Genomic DNA, 15,537 nt, shown 5'->3' with positions numbered 1-15,537 from the left:
GTGTGTGTATCTATATAAACACACACTTTGTGAGTTAGTGGCTGCAAGGGATGTGCTATTTTTGTGACATTAGAACTCCACGTAAGATGCAAATTAGAAAAAATTGATTGAAATTCTGAGTATCAGGCTTGTGGGAAAACATTCCTAAGAAAACTTGTAGGAGTCAAACATTCCTTGCCATAACGAAGCATTTGTCAAATGAGTTTATAAACTTGATGTGGTGGCAGCCTGAGTGCTGATTTGCTTCTGGGTACTTGGAACTAACAGGAGCATATTTTTTTCCAAAGGTCATGTAAAAGTACCAGAAGAATTGAAGTTCCCTAATGCCTGTTGCGTGGGAATTGCATCACAGACAGTTCTTAGCATTTTTAATCCAACTGAACGGTGGTTGCAGGTCAGCATTGGAATACTTAGTGTTTCAGTTAATGGGGAAAAGGTAAGAGATTTTTTTAATAAAGCTATAGGAATAATGCTGTAATCTTACCAGATGTCATATGTAAAACTAGAGCCCTCTGTACAGACTTGTAATTTTTTCCCATTTTATAGTTAATGTGCACAAAAGCACAAAAGTGCTACCTTCTTTCAGCCAGGCCACTGTAGGCATAGAGCGGTAAATGCCACATGATGAGATTGACTCATAGAATTGATTTGCATGCGTAAGTGTGGTAGGTTTGAATTTACTGCTTACTTGTTCCCGCCTTTGTATGCAAGAAAAGTCAGCCCTAGAAAAGAAAGCATCCACGCTGAGGACTGTTACTGCTGAAACATTGTGTGCGGTTTGCTCCTGTTTTTCTTGAAATCAGAGATCTTGTGTGATAGAATGAGAAATACTTGGAGCAGGCTTCAAGCTAGATGGGTTATTCTGTGGGTTATATGTAACTTGTAGACCATAGATTGGGCATCTTGCACTTTAATTTTGTTAAATTCTATCTACTGTTGTCATCATAGTAATAGTTCCAGACGTAAAAGATCTCGGGAATGTGAGAATGAGTTAAAGGTCCATCAATATAATTTAATTTCCTTTACTGATAAGTACTTTTAGTAGAAAAGCATATAACAACAGAACAAGCATACTGTCTCTGAGCTTCTGGCAGTTTGATGCTTGGGAACTTTTGACCTAGCTGTTATTTCTGTTCTTACTAGGTTTTGGACTGCTCTTTATCTAGTTAATCTTTGGAAATTGTGGAGTGTTGTCCACAGTTCAGTTGTGAATTCTATGCACTACTACTTTTTTCTTTTTTTTTTTTATTTTTTTTATTTTTTGTTCTGGTTCTTGCTGGTTTTGTTTGACGATACTTATTACTGAGAAATAATGGACCATAATTCACTTTATATATTGCTGCTTGTAAGTCTTATAAATCCTTATCATATCCCTCCTTAGGTACATTTTTCCAGCAGATGTAGCATGTGTCTTTCCACGAGTATGACTTCTGTTTTTGATCTTGTTTTGTCTGAATATTTCCTCTTTAAAAACCACCAAACCACAATACTGTGTTTGTGTATATATACATGTGTATATGAGAGTTATGATTTCTTACTTATTTTTCTAGTCACTAAGTATTACGGGGCTCTTATGCAGCTCTTCAAACCTGAGATTCTGTTATACCAGGAGGTGATTTTTTTCATTAAATTACTTTACAGTTGACAGTCCTATTTACAGTTGTTTCTGTGAATAAATGTATACATTTAATTTGTTTGCTGCACAATATGATTAAAAAACATTTTTTTGGTCAAGTTAACTCTGAGATACACTGTGTCTCCTGCTTGAAGATTATCTATGAATATGTTCACAACAGAAACTTTAAGGCATCTGCACTAGGATTTACTTGTCACCTCCATCCACTGACCTTTCCGTTACTCTTCCACCATACCTCTTCCTCCCATCTTTGATGGCAGAAAGCACCAAGTAGAATTGGCTTTGTTTATTTATTTTGCTGTTGTTCTTTCTCAAAAATCAGGGGTTTACTTATAAATTCGTTTTCAACTATAAGAAATACTATAATCCTGGTGTTAATCTTTAACTAGATGCTGGAAAGAAACCCCAGCAACTTTCAGGCTGACTTACCTAACTCTTTCAATTAAAAGAAAATGCCTACATTCGAGTGGGATGGAAGTGGAACATTAATATGAAGATGCAGTAATTAATATTGAGCAAAAAACATACACAAAATGTCTGTGCTGAGCTGTGCTGCCAGATAAATGTGGTATTTTGAAAGAAGGTGTCCTCTGGCAAGAGGTCTGTTGAAAATGACAGAGATCTTGTTTTTCAGGTGGATCCTGTGAAATATCAATGTCTGGTTTTCAAGAACAAAACCATTGTAGGATCCTACTCTACCAATGATCTGAAAATACTTTTCTTACCTTGTCATTCGGGGATCTTTCAGTGTATTCTCAATGTTTCATCTTGGCCAGTTTCTGCGGATGCGGAGACAATTGTTCAGGCAGAAGCTTTGGCAAGTAGGGTAGTTCTGACAGCAGTTGCCGAAAATCCTTATTTAGAAGTAAGTAGCTGCTTATTGTGTTTTGTTTGTGGTTTTTTTTAATTGTTGGAATGTTATGAATAGTTTAATGATACCAGAAAGGAATAGGAATGCAAGGTTGTTCCTCAAAGGAACCTGGAATTTCTTATGTTTGGAGTGGGGAGGGAATATAGGAGTATGTTTGAGAAGCTTATAACTATCTGGGAAGTTTTAGTTGTGGAAAAGCACCTAGCTGGAAATGAAGGATTCTGTCTGAAAAGAATAAATTAAATGGTATTACTCTTTCATTATTCAAAGAATGGATGAGATCTTAAACATCTGATGCTTTCAAAGTATCTGCTATGTTGGATACCGTTGGGCATTAAAATGTAACAAACAGCATTTATTTCCAGTGGTAAGAATTTATTTATTTTTTACATCAAGTAGGCTTTGTCTTGGTTTCTTATTACTTTCAGCTTATTTATGGGTGTAGAGAATATTTTCTTATTTTGGGCTAATTAAAAGTAAATGGATGTATAAAATGCTTTGTCTTGTGTCTTATGAAGAACAACCAGGTGGGAGACAGTGTGACATTAAAAATTAAATCTGGCTTTATGTAGCTCTAAATTTAAGCGTATGGACAGGCAAATGGGCTTGATAGTACTTTTGGAGGTGACTGAACAAATTACATGATAGTCTGTGACGTTGCTGATAAAAGTAAAGTTTTCAGTCATTAACCGCAGCTAACAATTTTTTTTCCATCTTAAGGTGGTCTGTTAACCTGCTTTGGGCTAAGTATATGTTTTAAAGTAATGGTATTCTAGTTGAATACACATGAGTGGATATAATTTTTTTAATGCTTCTTCCATAAATTTTAATTTAATTTTTAATGCATATTTTTATACGTAGTTTGGCAAAATCCTTCATTCTCCATGTTCTTCATGGTATAGTTCATTCAAATTTGCTTTGTATTTAAATTGAAATGAAACCCTGTGCTGTATTTCTGCTTGTCTCGTTATATTCCTGAGATTGGAAAAAGTACCAAATAAAAGCTGTGTTTTGCTGCAGATCATGACACTTAAGTGTCTTTATGCTAACAAAAAATTAACTACTACTTAGTTATCTTATTAACTTGTTAAAATGACATTTTAACTATCTAAAATTGACAATTCTTACTTGCTAGCAATAATCATAGTTTAAATTTATTTTAAATTAGCCAAAATAATTTGGTTGTGTACTGGGTTTTGGTGGATGAATATTGTGTTAGGATTGACTTAATTGAGGCAAAATCTGTGGGAGATAGCCAATTGGATGTAACCCCTTTTGATACCAAAGGAAACATGTTTCTTGGACTCCTCCTGCCCCTGGTAGGAGGTGTGTTTTATATGTGGGTATAGCATTAAGAGGATGGAGTAGGTGAATAACATCCTTACTTGCCTGGTGCTTTTGTATGGTAGTGTGTTTTGGAGGTTTTCCTTATAAGTTCTGCTTTGCCTTAAAACCAGCTGGAAACAGGAAAAAGAGATTATCTGGATTTTGGTGACTTGACTTCTGGCAGTTGGAAGGCTCTTCCTCTAAAACTTATCAACAAAACCCATGCTTTTGTGCCACTGAGACTTATTATTAATGCCGTAAGTACATTAAACTTCCTGTATGTGAAAGTTAACTTCTTGTGTTACTGAATTTTAATATCAAAACACTTTACGTTATATGTCATTAAGAAACATACCCTGGACACTAAATGTAAGATTCCTAAGAAAACTTTGGTTAGTGAGGAAGTAAATTTTTTTTTTTTTTTTTTTTTTTTTTTGGCAAGGTGGTAATCTGATTCGGCTACAATAGTACCAACAGAAATGCTTCTGGGATAGGTGTGAGGTTTTGTTTAGTGGTTTGTTTTTGTTTTTTTTCTTTTCTTTTCCTTTCCTTTTTTTTTTTTTCCTTTCTTGCAGCCCAGCTATGGACTGCTGCCTCTGTGTTGCTTGATTTGAGAACACAGGGCAGCAGACAGCAAAAGGGTTGTGTTGCCTAATCCTTCCCTCTGAGAAGATGGAGATGTATTCGACTGTTCCAGTGGAACAGCTGACTGTTCAAACAAGCAGCCAAACTTGCTTCATAGCAAGTTTAACATATTCTCTCTTCCTCTGCAGGAGCAAGAGCAGGACTCTTCACTCTATCTGCTTTGTCTTCCACTAGACAATAATAGCTTGTATTACAGGTTATGGTATGCTCCTCTCTGCGTATCTGTGGCAATGCAGATTTCATATTTTTTGGCTAGGCTGGCTGCTGTTCTATGCTGTGGGAAGAGCTCGTCTTGTTTCCTTATGTGGGGGGACAAGAAAGGACTGGCCTTATGTTAAGATGGATCAGGTCATCTTGGTGACTAGTGAGGCTTGGTCTTGAAGGGTTAAACTAACCAGTTCCAGCTTGTTTCGTTTTACTGCAGAATGGTTTCTGACTGTTTTTAGAGGGTTTGCTGGACTATCACCTACCAACTGAAACTACAGGCTAATCTTTGTTTTTTCCAAATTACTTAGATCGTTCAAAACTTGCCTTTCATTTCTCAGCTTTGTCAGCATTATTGTTAGTGACAATAAGAGATTTAATACTTTATTTCTTTGACAGAATGCAGTAGCTTGGCGTTGCTTCACGTTTTCCAAGGAACCAGTTAATCCTTCTAATGAACAGTCACTCCAAATGGATGCAGTTTCTCAGATAGCAGCTCCATCAGTTGTAAATCATGTGATACATGCAAGCTATGATGGGCAAGTGAGTAGTTTGTAGTTGCCTGATTCTTCCTGTTACTTGCTGTCTGAAATGACGGTTCTGAATATCTGAGTTCACTGTAATGATTTCTGGGGAGTCTGCCTATTTGAGCAATATAGTTTTGTTGCTAGTTTTGTTTTGTTTTTGTTTTCTCTTCAGTAATTCTCTCCCTCCCATAAGATGGTCAACCAATTTCTTTTTCAGGATCCTGAAGCTTTAACAGTTTGGGTTCTGTTCCACGCACCTAAGAAACAAATTTCTTGTTCAGGTATAGCAATTTGATTTTCACTTCAGCTGAAAAAAATTTTACTTTAAATGTATGCATGTGTTAGAATTGCAGGAACAGGCTGCACACTTAAAATGAAACATTCTGTCTTTGGTTTGTCCCCCCTAATATTTTGGGCATCAGATTCAGTTTTGATAACAGGAGTCAGAATACTTCTATGTCAATCTTTTGGATGTAACAGGGGTATTTGTACTTCAGTATCAAACTGTACAAAGTGGTTATCTGCTGCAAGATGTGTGGAATTTGCTTTACACCTTTTGCTGATGAAATTAAATCATCGCTTAAGAAAACATTGCATTAGTTGCAAAATAGATAAGAAATTTGAGGAAATCTCTGACGTTTTTCTGGCTTCCTAAATAGTAAATATTACACGTATCAGCTAGGTTGGCTAATGTGTTAAGTTGTTTTTTTTTGTTTGCTTTAGAGACAATTTCAGCCACATTTAACAGAAAGGTAAAACTCTTAAGAAGATCCTGTGAGACTTTATTTAAAAGAAAAACAAGTGTTGCCAGGGTAATGGGAGAGCTTCTGTTAATATCACCACAACATCAATATGTTAAGATTGGATAGTAGCTGAAGTGAGACACGCATCAATAGGAGTGGCCTTTGCTGCTAGCAGACTTACTTGCTTTTGTTACTCATGGTATTGTTCCTAGATTCCTTGGGTCCTGCAGATGAATTCTTGGCAAGAGTTGATGTGGAAGTGGATAGTCCAGGACCTAGCAGTGTGATTAAAAGTATTCCTCTCCGAGCAAGAGCTGGAATAGCGAGGATACATGCTCCAAAAGACTTACAGGTTTGCAAGTATTTATAAAGTGTGCTTCAATAATAGTTTGCCTCTGCTAGCCTACTTCTTTTGTAATGTTTGTTTTTATTATATATGTATATATATGTACATATGCACACACTTCTTTACTTTTTCCAGAGAATACATCTGTCTGCTAGTGTGGGTTCAACAGCCAAACAGCAGCTACCATTGAAAAATGCTGGAAACATTGGTGTATATTTGAAAGTTAAGGTAGGTTGGCTTCTCCCTCTTGAAATCATGAGTTTTGTGCCATTAATGTTGTACTGAAACTAGAGCTGAGCCTTGGGATCCTAGCTCACCTGTGTGGTTTGACAAAAGGTTTACAAGTTTACATGAAGAGAATGAATGATAGCTAAGAGATTAGCTCACGTTATGGGAAAAAGCATAAGGGAGTTTTGTCACCCAGCTTTAGTTATATTTGTTTTAACAAACATACTTTTATGATTTTTAACAAATAGATTTTAACAAGCATATAACAAATATGTAAAAGTAGTGAATCCTGTGCTGCACAGCAGATGTTAATGTAGCTGGTGGAGTAAAGCTCATTTAGAGCAAAGAGGAATATTAGCATTGGGAAACTTCTTTATTTTCTATTCTAACGAAGCTGCATTAGTTTTCAGTGGACATCTTGCCAACCCAAGTATGAAGCGAATTCTTTTTAGATATGTGATCACTTGACTTGACTTGAATTTTCTTGAGAATTTGTGGAAAGTATGGTCCCAGACTGAAAGGTAGACACACTTCAAAGTCAACAGAAGGTCCCCTTCTACATTAAAAAAAAATAAAAAAAAAAAAATTGAGGGTTGTGAGCCCATCATTTCTTGGAGCAGAGGCCATGGAAATAGGCTGCATGACTAGTACCACAAATGCCACATCAATGTGATGAAACTGGATACTAATTGATACCAGTAATGGGTGGTACCACTGTTGAGACTAGTGATGTTACTTCACTAGTGGCGTACCGTTGCCACATTGTACTTACTGTTAAATTCTTTAAATCTCTTTGTGGCCCCTTCAGTGTTGTATGCACAGTTGATGTCTTAAGATGCTTCTGTTAGAGGTATTTGTACCAGAGTGTCCAACTTTAGAAGAGTTTAACTAGTGCAGGGTTATGGGAAAGTTCTGAAGGTGCCAGGTGTATTTGAATTGTCTCAACTGCATGTACAACAGATGCATGACCAAATTTTATTATATGTTGTAGAAATGTTTACTCCCTTAAAATGAGTAACCAACCCTCCCTTTTCCCCTTACCCACTTTCAGACATCAGATCAGGACAGCTGCTTTGCTGTTGAACCTGAGGATCTTTTCCTTCTTCCTGGAGAAGAACGAGCAGTGACTGTCCTGTTTTTTCCAAAAAATGTAACAACTACAGAAAGGTAACATAACTGATTTTATGCTGCCTGTGTTAAACAGAGCTACTTTTGACCTCAAGGTCATGAACAAATTGAAAGTTTTACCCACAAGGGAAACTTTGACTTCAGTTGATTTCATGAGAGTCCTCATTCATTACAAAGTAGATTTTTACTAGGGTTCACCTGTTCCATAGATTACCTGCCTCTGTTGCTGTACATAGCTTAATGAATCATAGAATTGTTTAGGCTGGAAAAGACCTTTAAGATCAAGTCCAACCATCAACCCAACACCACCATGCCCACTAAACCATGTCCTAAAGAGCCATGATCTACATGTTTTTTGAACACCTCCAGGGATGGTGACTCCACGACTTCCCTGGGCAACGTGTTCCCATGCCTGACAATGAGTAGCTAATATTTCCCATCACAGATCAACAGATGTCCTGAAACTTGTTTCGTGTAAATAAATGGAGTAAGTCCCTGAAACCCTTTGTATGGTACTTGTTTCTAAAGTACAGCAAAGCTTTAAAATACGTATCTCTAGCAGCCCCTTCAGTTGCTTCCCTCTTCTTCACTCCACTGAGACAATAGAAATGTTATTTCTATTTTACATATGAAAAAACTCAAGCAAAGATCAGGATCAAATGTATTCATTAATTTTGGCTGCCATAAACAAAAGTTCAGCTGTAAATCCTGTACAACACTAATGTACATGTTCCTTTTGCAGATGTAAACATTCATGTTTCTGCACATTAGTACCTGTTGAACTTCATTCTGTGAAATAGACTTGATTGGTTCAAGTGACCATTCTGGTGTCATGTAGGAATTTTTTGGCAATGTTAGGGGTCAGACTAATTTCTCCAGAGCAGCTTTTCCTCTTGTGTTACATGTATTCCAGTCTCTGCTGTAATAGAGCAAGAATAGACAAAGGAATCGGTCCAAAATATGTTCAGCTTCACTATCTAGCTTAACTAGGCCTACCCAGTGCATTAAAATAAACAATGAGAAGTTCTGTGCTAATGACTGTATGATCCTAATGGATGGGCATGCAAAGTGATTAATCTTTGCTTTCCTATGGCCTTGTACATAACTGCTTTGCTTTACAGGCTCAGGGTACTCAGTAGGGTTGGAAACTTTGCAGTCCACTTGCAAGTGCTGCCAAAAAGACTAATAAACTAACTAAAGCAGTAATGAGATTTCATGTTCCCTACTGATGGGATGCAGCAACAATCCCTTGTTGCTAGCCAGGCTAGGAGCAAGGGGAGAAGTTCATTGCAATGTTACTGTGTAAGCCCTAGCTGGAGCAGTGGCAAGGAGAGGGATCCCAGCTGCTTGGCTTCCCTACCCTCTAATTCCAAGCTATTGGCTCTGTTATCCCAGCATCAGAGCAGCCAGGTGATAATGTGCTCACCTGGATGATGGCTGAAATCTTTTCGCATATCTCGCAGCTCACTCAGGGACAGGGATCGGGTGATTACCTCTGGTTCTGCCTCTTTTTCAAGGCCCAGGATAGTGTTCTAGGCAGTAGCGTGGGGCACAGGGTATGTCAGCAGGCATCATAGGAATTCAGTGACACATAGAATGGGGGTTCTTGAGTTTCATTCCTGGCTCTGAGTGAGTCTGTGCTATAGCAAATGCTTCAGCCTATTCTTTAAAAGCTTAATTTCCTTCCTGCCCTATGCCTTTTTTTCATTTTTTTTGGTTTGGTTTGGTTTTTTTTCTTCTTTCAGTTTTGGTTTTCTGATTGGTTTTTCTTCTGTTCCTGTATCGTTGGTTAGATATGTCAAATCTCCACTTCCTTCCTGGTATAATTTAGCCTTCTGGTTTATTTCTCTGTTGGCTTCTGTCCCCCTTAATTAGGCAGCACTTTCTTTTTCCTGGTTCCTCTTCTGTTGGGTGGTTTTTTTGTGTGTTTGTGTGTCTAGTTTCTTCTGTTTTCTTTGCTAGTTAGGTCCAGCTTTCCTATTCAGTATTAGCCCATTTCTTTCTACTTCATTATTTGAATCTGTTCCTGGTGTTCTCATTCATCTGTTTCTCTCTTCTGCCTGAAGAAGGCAGTAGTCATCTGCACTGTGTTTGTGTCCTATAGGGTAGAGACTGTACCATGAAAGGCCAGCTGTAGGTGGCTGGTTCCCTGTCTGTGGGCTCAGTGTTCTTTCTCATAGCAATCCCAGGAAACAAAGTGAGAAAAAAATAATGGGTTTGTGGCTTAGAATGCTACCATTGTTAACAGGATTCAGAGTTTAATTTTGATGCTTCAGGGTATCTCACACTTGTAAAACTTCATTGACATTTTGCAGGTATTTCAAAAGGCATCTCTTTAATCTATGTAGAGACAGCCAGACTTTGTTTCTCTCCAAAATTAGTGTGTCAAAATAATCAGAAGTTAGCATGGGCAAAAAAATAATTTGCCTAGCTGTAGTCTCTGAAATACTTACCTGAACCATTTCCAGATGAAATACTTCAGAAGATTGCTTGAGGTACATGTGGCATGCATATTTACAGTCCAAAGGATTTAAACTTTGCTATGCCTAAAGCTGGCCTTTGTCATAAAATAAAAAAAATAATATTTGTGTGTTCCCCCTAAGAAGGTAATTTAAAAAGGCCTATCTATAATTTATTTTTTTCAGTTATGTTTTGTTTTCATCAGCTAATTTTGTTCTGGGGTGGGATTAAATTTATTTATTTATTTTTGAAGTACTTTGAAAATCCTTGTGCTGCCATCTGGGCCTCAGTATGAAGTGGTGATAAAAGGTGAGGTGGAGTCTGAGGAAAACAGACCTGTGTCTACAGCTGCTGGCTGCTCAGACATCCCGCCCATTCTCTCCAACAAGCAGTTCATTGCCTGGGGAGGAGTAACACTTGGAACATCAGTGTAAGTATAAATTGGGCAGCCATTCATATAGAATATCATGTTAAGTATTTCGTATTGCTCTTCTTTGAAGCAAAACTTCTTATTCACATTAATAATCCAGAGGTGATAAACTAAGCTGTTTTATGACTCGAGAGAAGCAGTATATTACAATTATTTTTTTGTGCAAGTAATTTTTGGAAACAAACTGTGATCTTGTTTGAGCTTTTTTTGTATTCTTCAGGATTCTTTGGTTATTGTTAGAGTAATACCTGATTCTGTAAGATTAGTGTGTTATGTAAGTAGAAATGTAGTGGAAAATATTTTCCAAACAACTTGATGGAAAAATTATGTTGGTTCTTTTGACACCTATCTCTAGATAGAAATACATCTCTATGCTTGTTTTAATTCAGTTCATCCATTAAGACTAGAAGAATCCAGTCTGCTAATGTAATTTGACCATCCGAATAGCATAGGCTGTTGAACATCCCTTAATTTATTTGAATTTGAATGTGTTCCAATATTAAAATTTGTAGTGATGGAGAATCCATTGCATCCCTAATTATGATTACTTTATCCTTCAGACTAGTTCTTGTCTGGACTTTTTTAGTTTCAAGTTTACAGCTTCAGTATGCCATGATTTAGTAAAACTGTTCATAATTGTGTAGATATACTTTGCTTCTTTTGTATGTAAAGGCTGCAAGTTTTGCAGGTCTCTGGACTTCTAGTAAGTATTAATTTTAGAGACTACTCCACTGTTGTTTTGATACTGAACTTTTTGAGGAATCTAAAAAAGTTTCTGGTTGTTTAAATGTGATCCATGTTTGTAGCCAAGAACTGTTTCTGATAGCTATATTCCTATTTTTCTGTTTTGTTAAGATAGTGTATTAATAACATAGTAGTTTTGGCTGTTTGGTGTTTGGGAATTACTTTCTCTTCCCTGTATGCTGCTACCTTTTTACTTTGTGTTCCTCCTGAAAAATAGTTTTGATGCACCATTGGTTTTATGAACCTGAAATTATTTGTAGAATCTTTGTTCCAACAGAGTACAAAACAGTGCCTGCCACTGAAAATCAGGGAGAGGCTTTGCTTTCTCTCTGTCCTGCTCTTTGATTTCATCTGCATGATCCTTCCTCTTCCTTGATGTTTTTAACTAGCTTCAGAGCTTGTCACATCCTACTGTGATTGTCATTTTAACAAGTCAAAAAACAAAGGCACTTGCTCTTCTTGCTGGAGAGGTTCCCTTCGTTGAGGAAGGATCTGAGTACCAGAAGCCTGGTCAATGCCAGGATATATCAGAGAGAAAAAAAATACTTTTTGGTCAACCTGATGCTGCCAAGTGGCCATAACTTTCTGTGGTACTGTTGTGTTGAAAAGTACATGAAAAGGAAAAGTTATCCTTAATTTAGTTCTTCACAACTGTTCCAGTGAATCTGGGCCAGACTACTCACAAGACTGTTTCTGCATAACTAAGTGGCTCTGGATAATCTAATTATAACTGTGTCTTAAGGTTTTGGTTTTTTTTGTTTTTTAAGGAATTTTTGTATTGACACAACTGCTGCTTGCTTTAAAAGTTCAAGCTGTTAAGTACAATACTTGAACTTCAGAAAAGCTGTATTTATATATATTTTGGGGTTATTTTGCTGTGTGAGGATTGATGTGTGATGGTGTATAATGTTGTAAGGTCTGTAAATTTGAGAACACAGAAATAACTTTCTAGCTAAGATATTCTATTGTTCCAAGCGGTGATTTTTTTTTCATGAAATGACTTTAAAATAGGCTGCCACATTTCCATTATTTCCATGAATAAATTTATGCAGTTAACTTATATTTGCTGTAAAATATAACTAAACTTCATATTTTTCAGCCAGCAGAAATTAACTCTAAGAAATGACTCTCTGTCTGTGACCCAACATTTAAGACTGTTGATAAGAGGCCAGGATCAAGACTGCTTTCAGGTAACTGTCATGAAAATTTCTCTTTAGTGTTTATGACAATTATCACGATATGTTTACAATAAAAATGTCTTTGCCCTGAAGTGTTAATCCTTTATAAATGTCAGTGACTAGCAGGCTTAGTGAGTATTTGTTCTGAGACTGCCAAGATAGACATGGTAGCAGAGCTTAAGCTACACTGGCAACCTTTAGGAAGAGCTGAAACTGTAACTGTTGCGGCAAACTGCAGCTCAGTTTACAGCTCTTCAAGCTGCTGTAGCACAACAATACAAGAGTCAATACCTGGTGGAGTGATCTGTCAGTGGCCTTTCTTGCAGGAGGGATTCCTCACTCCAAAGGACTCTGTGTACGTGAGGGAGGGAGGGAATGAAAACCTGGAATTAGCCTTTGGGAACTACTGTAACTAGAGGAGGTTTTTTGATATCTGCAATCTTAAACTGAGAGAGAATTAACGTAGTGCTGGTCAAGTTCAGCCTTACCATATTTGTGCATTGAAGGCAAAAAACTCTGTGGTCTAAACTGAGAGGCTTATTGTGGGAATTCTTGAACTTGTTTTTTTTTTTTTTTTGTTGCATATTAAGCATTGTGACTTTAAGTACATGCCACTGTCAACTGACTTAATCCAGATTTTGAAGAAGTTAATTTTGGGTTACTAGTGAAGTAAGTCTTACTGCTCTGTGTTTTTCCTATTGTAGTCACTCACTTCTGATGTCTTTTTTTTTTTTTTTTATAGCTGCAAAGTATATTTGGATCAGAAGAACGCTTAACTAGTAATTGGGAACTCAAAATCCGTCCCAAAGAAGATACTAACATATACTTGTTGTTTGCACCTACTCGAATAACTTGCTTCTTTGCAAAGCTGGAAATCAAACAGCTGGGGATTCGATCACAGCCAGGAATTAAGTTTACTGTAAGAGTCCCAACCTAACTTCTAATAATTTTAAACATACATTTTTCATAATTATTTAAAATGTAGTACTGACTAGCTATTTCTATCAAAAAGCTGAAACTTTTCAAGATGTACACTATGCATATCTGTATACTTGTTAAAGATTGTATGGATGCTATATTTTGCAGTTTGAACATTAGTGTCACTTTTGCATGCAATTTTTCCCCTTGAGAAGGAAGAAGAAAGATTTTTATATACTGTATTAGAAGTAGCCTAAGATTTTTAACTCTAGAACTGTCAAAAAATCTCAACTTGTCTTGTTCTATAGGTAGACCTTAAATTAATTTTCAGTAGAACTTGAAAAATGTTGAACTTAGGCTTTCTTATTTCTTGCAGTCTTTTCAGTTCACATTTTAAGCATTTTCATTTGTCTTTCTGTAACTCTGTGTATAGTTTACCATAGTTGTGCAGAAGTTTAGTAAGAAGCTTTCTTTCGTTTGAAATACTGTTTCTTTGTGTTTTTTTTTCTTTTTTTTCCCTCAGATACCGTTATCTGGATATGGAGGAACAAGCAATATAACTTTAGAAAACGTTAAAAAACTGTCAGATAGCTACATGGTAACTCTGGATGGATTATTGCCTGCAAGATTAAAGAAAGCTTCCTTCTGCATAAGAAATACAGGTTCTCGGGCTGCCTATGTTAAAGCATTGTGCTTTGCAAACCTACGGACAAAAACAATTATGGATCCTCAGGTAATGACGGTATCTCCAGAGAAGTTTGTACTAAGAGAAGGAACACATGAAGTAAGTATAATACCTGATTCTGAGCAAGTTTTATTAATTTAAATTAAAATGAATGCAATCAATGAGAATGTGTCTTACTAGTTCTTTATTAAAATCTTACTTAACTTGTGTTAAATCCTGTTTCACTTGCATTGCAGTAATCTGTTGACTCGTATTCCAAATGTTAGTACTAACAAATTTTTTTTTTCTGAGTATGTTGTCTATTTATTTTATCAGGTCATTACTATAACATGGAATCCAATGGAAAAGGAAAAGAACTTCCATAAAACAAACACTTTGGTATCAACAGTATGTTTTTTTTGTGGAGATGAAGTTTCTAGGCAGCAGTATCGTAGGTAAGATGTACTTTGCTATTGTAACAGAGACAGATATTTAATAAAAAGTTAAAACTAGAGGTGTGTGCTGCCACGAGTATAGTTTTAACATGCTTCCAAAAATAGCAAGAACAAACCAGAAGACAGTGATGATATGGAGAGACTTAGTATGTCTTACATCTGGTAGGTTGTTTGGTGGGGGTTTTGTTTGTTAATTTGTGGTTTTGTTTATGTATTGTAGCTACAATCCTAGTTAAGAGGTTTATTTTCTTCTTACATTCTTGAATTGAAGTGTGTTGGGTTTGGGGGAAAATTTTTGCTTTTTTGGGTTGGAAGAGAGTTGTGTTCTGTCTTGGTATCTCTTTCCAGGTTTAATTTTTAAGGAAAAGGCTCATGAAAGTAGTAGTAATGAAATTCAGTAGTATTAAGTTTTGAACAAGATTCGCATCTTGGTTTGCTGAATTCTGTTGACAAAGACAGTGTTTGAGTAGATATATATTGAGAGAAATAACATCCACATACGCTCATTAACACACTAAGGGAATTTGTAGAATGTATCTTACCAAGCTTAAATAGAGGCTACGTTACTCTGTATTTCAATTTGCCTGACTCAAATGCATAAAAATGGCATACTCTGCTTTTAATGACGTAAGTGGCACTTGACTTGTGCTGTGTATAGTGATAATGCAAAATGTTAAGAATAGGCAGAGCACTAAGGTGCTGATGATCATTATTCAGTGCAAAATTTTAAAATGGTAGTATTTCACTATTGCTTTTAAATGTGATTGCCTGAAGCTTTATGAAAGTCATTGTATTTATTGTTATCCAAATAAAGTATTAAACATAGCTGAACTTAACTGCATGACTGACTAAAAAGCTCATGGAATAGCTGCATTTGTGACCTTCTTGATAGAAAATTGGCTTATCTTAGAAGATTCTTGTTACTGATTTTTGTAGCAACTCTTTTGTCTGGGCAATGCTCACTATCATTGAATGTTCTCAAAGGGCAGAAATACTTAGGGAAAAGCTTTGATCTGCTAATCAGCAGAAAACCC

At 36.4% G+C, this 15,537-nt stretch overlaps 1 protein-coding gene across 1 annotated transcript in view; it reads left to right on the top strand.

Moving 5' to 3' along the window:
• The window catches only part of CEP192 (centrosomal protein 192), an 89,946-nt gene that overhangs the window by 46,979 nt on the left and 27,430 nt on the right, over positions 1 to 15,537 (top strand). Inside the window, exons 28-40 of the mRNA XM_069778580.1 lie at positions 288 to 436; positions 2,271 to 2,501; positions 3,965 to 4,090; positions 5,082 to 5,225; positions 5,427 to 5,490; positions 6,165 to 6,304; positions 6,434 to 6,526; positions 7,578 to 7,693; positions 10,368 to 10,544; positions 12,388 to 12,478; positions 13,209 to 13,385; positions 13,908 to 14,168; positions 14,385 to 14,503. Coding sequence (XP_069634681.1) covers positions 288 to 436; positions 2,271 to 2,501; positions 3,965 to 4,090; positions 5,082 to 5,225; positions 5,427 to 5,490; positions 6,165 to 6,304; positions 6,434 to 6,526; positions 7,578 to 7,693; positions 10,368 to 10,544; positions 12,388 to 12,478; positions 13,209 to 13,385; positions 13,908 to 14,168; positions 14,385 to 14,503 — 1,888 coding nt within the window. The remainder of the gene's footprint in view (positions 1 to 287; positions 437 to 2,270; positions 2,502 to 3,964; positions 4,091 to 5,081; positions 5,226 to 5,426; positions 5,491 to 6,164; positions 6,305 to 6,433; positions 6,527 to 7,577; positions 7,694 to 10,367; positions 10,545 to 12,387; positions 12,479 to 13,208; positions 13,386 to 13,907; positions 14,169 to 14,384; positions 14,504 to 15,537) is intronic.

The sequence above is a fragment of the Haliaeetus albicilla genome, chromosome 3 (assembly GCF_947461875.1).
Source record: "Haliaeetus albicilla chromosome 3, bHalAlb1.1, whole genome shotgun sequence".
Lineage (NCBI taxonomy): Eukaryota > Metazoa > Chordata > Aves > Accipitriformes > Accipitridae > Haliaeetus > Haliaeetus albicilla.
The sequence above is the reverse complement of the archived record's forward strand: the minus strand, read 5'-3'. Positions and strand labels throughout refer to the sequence as shown.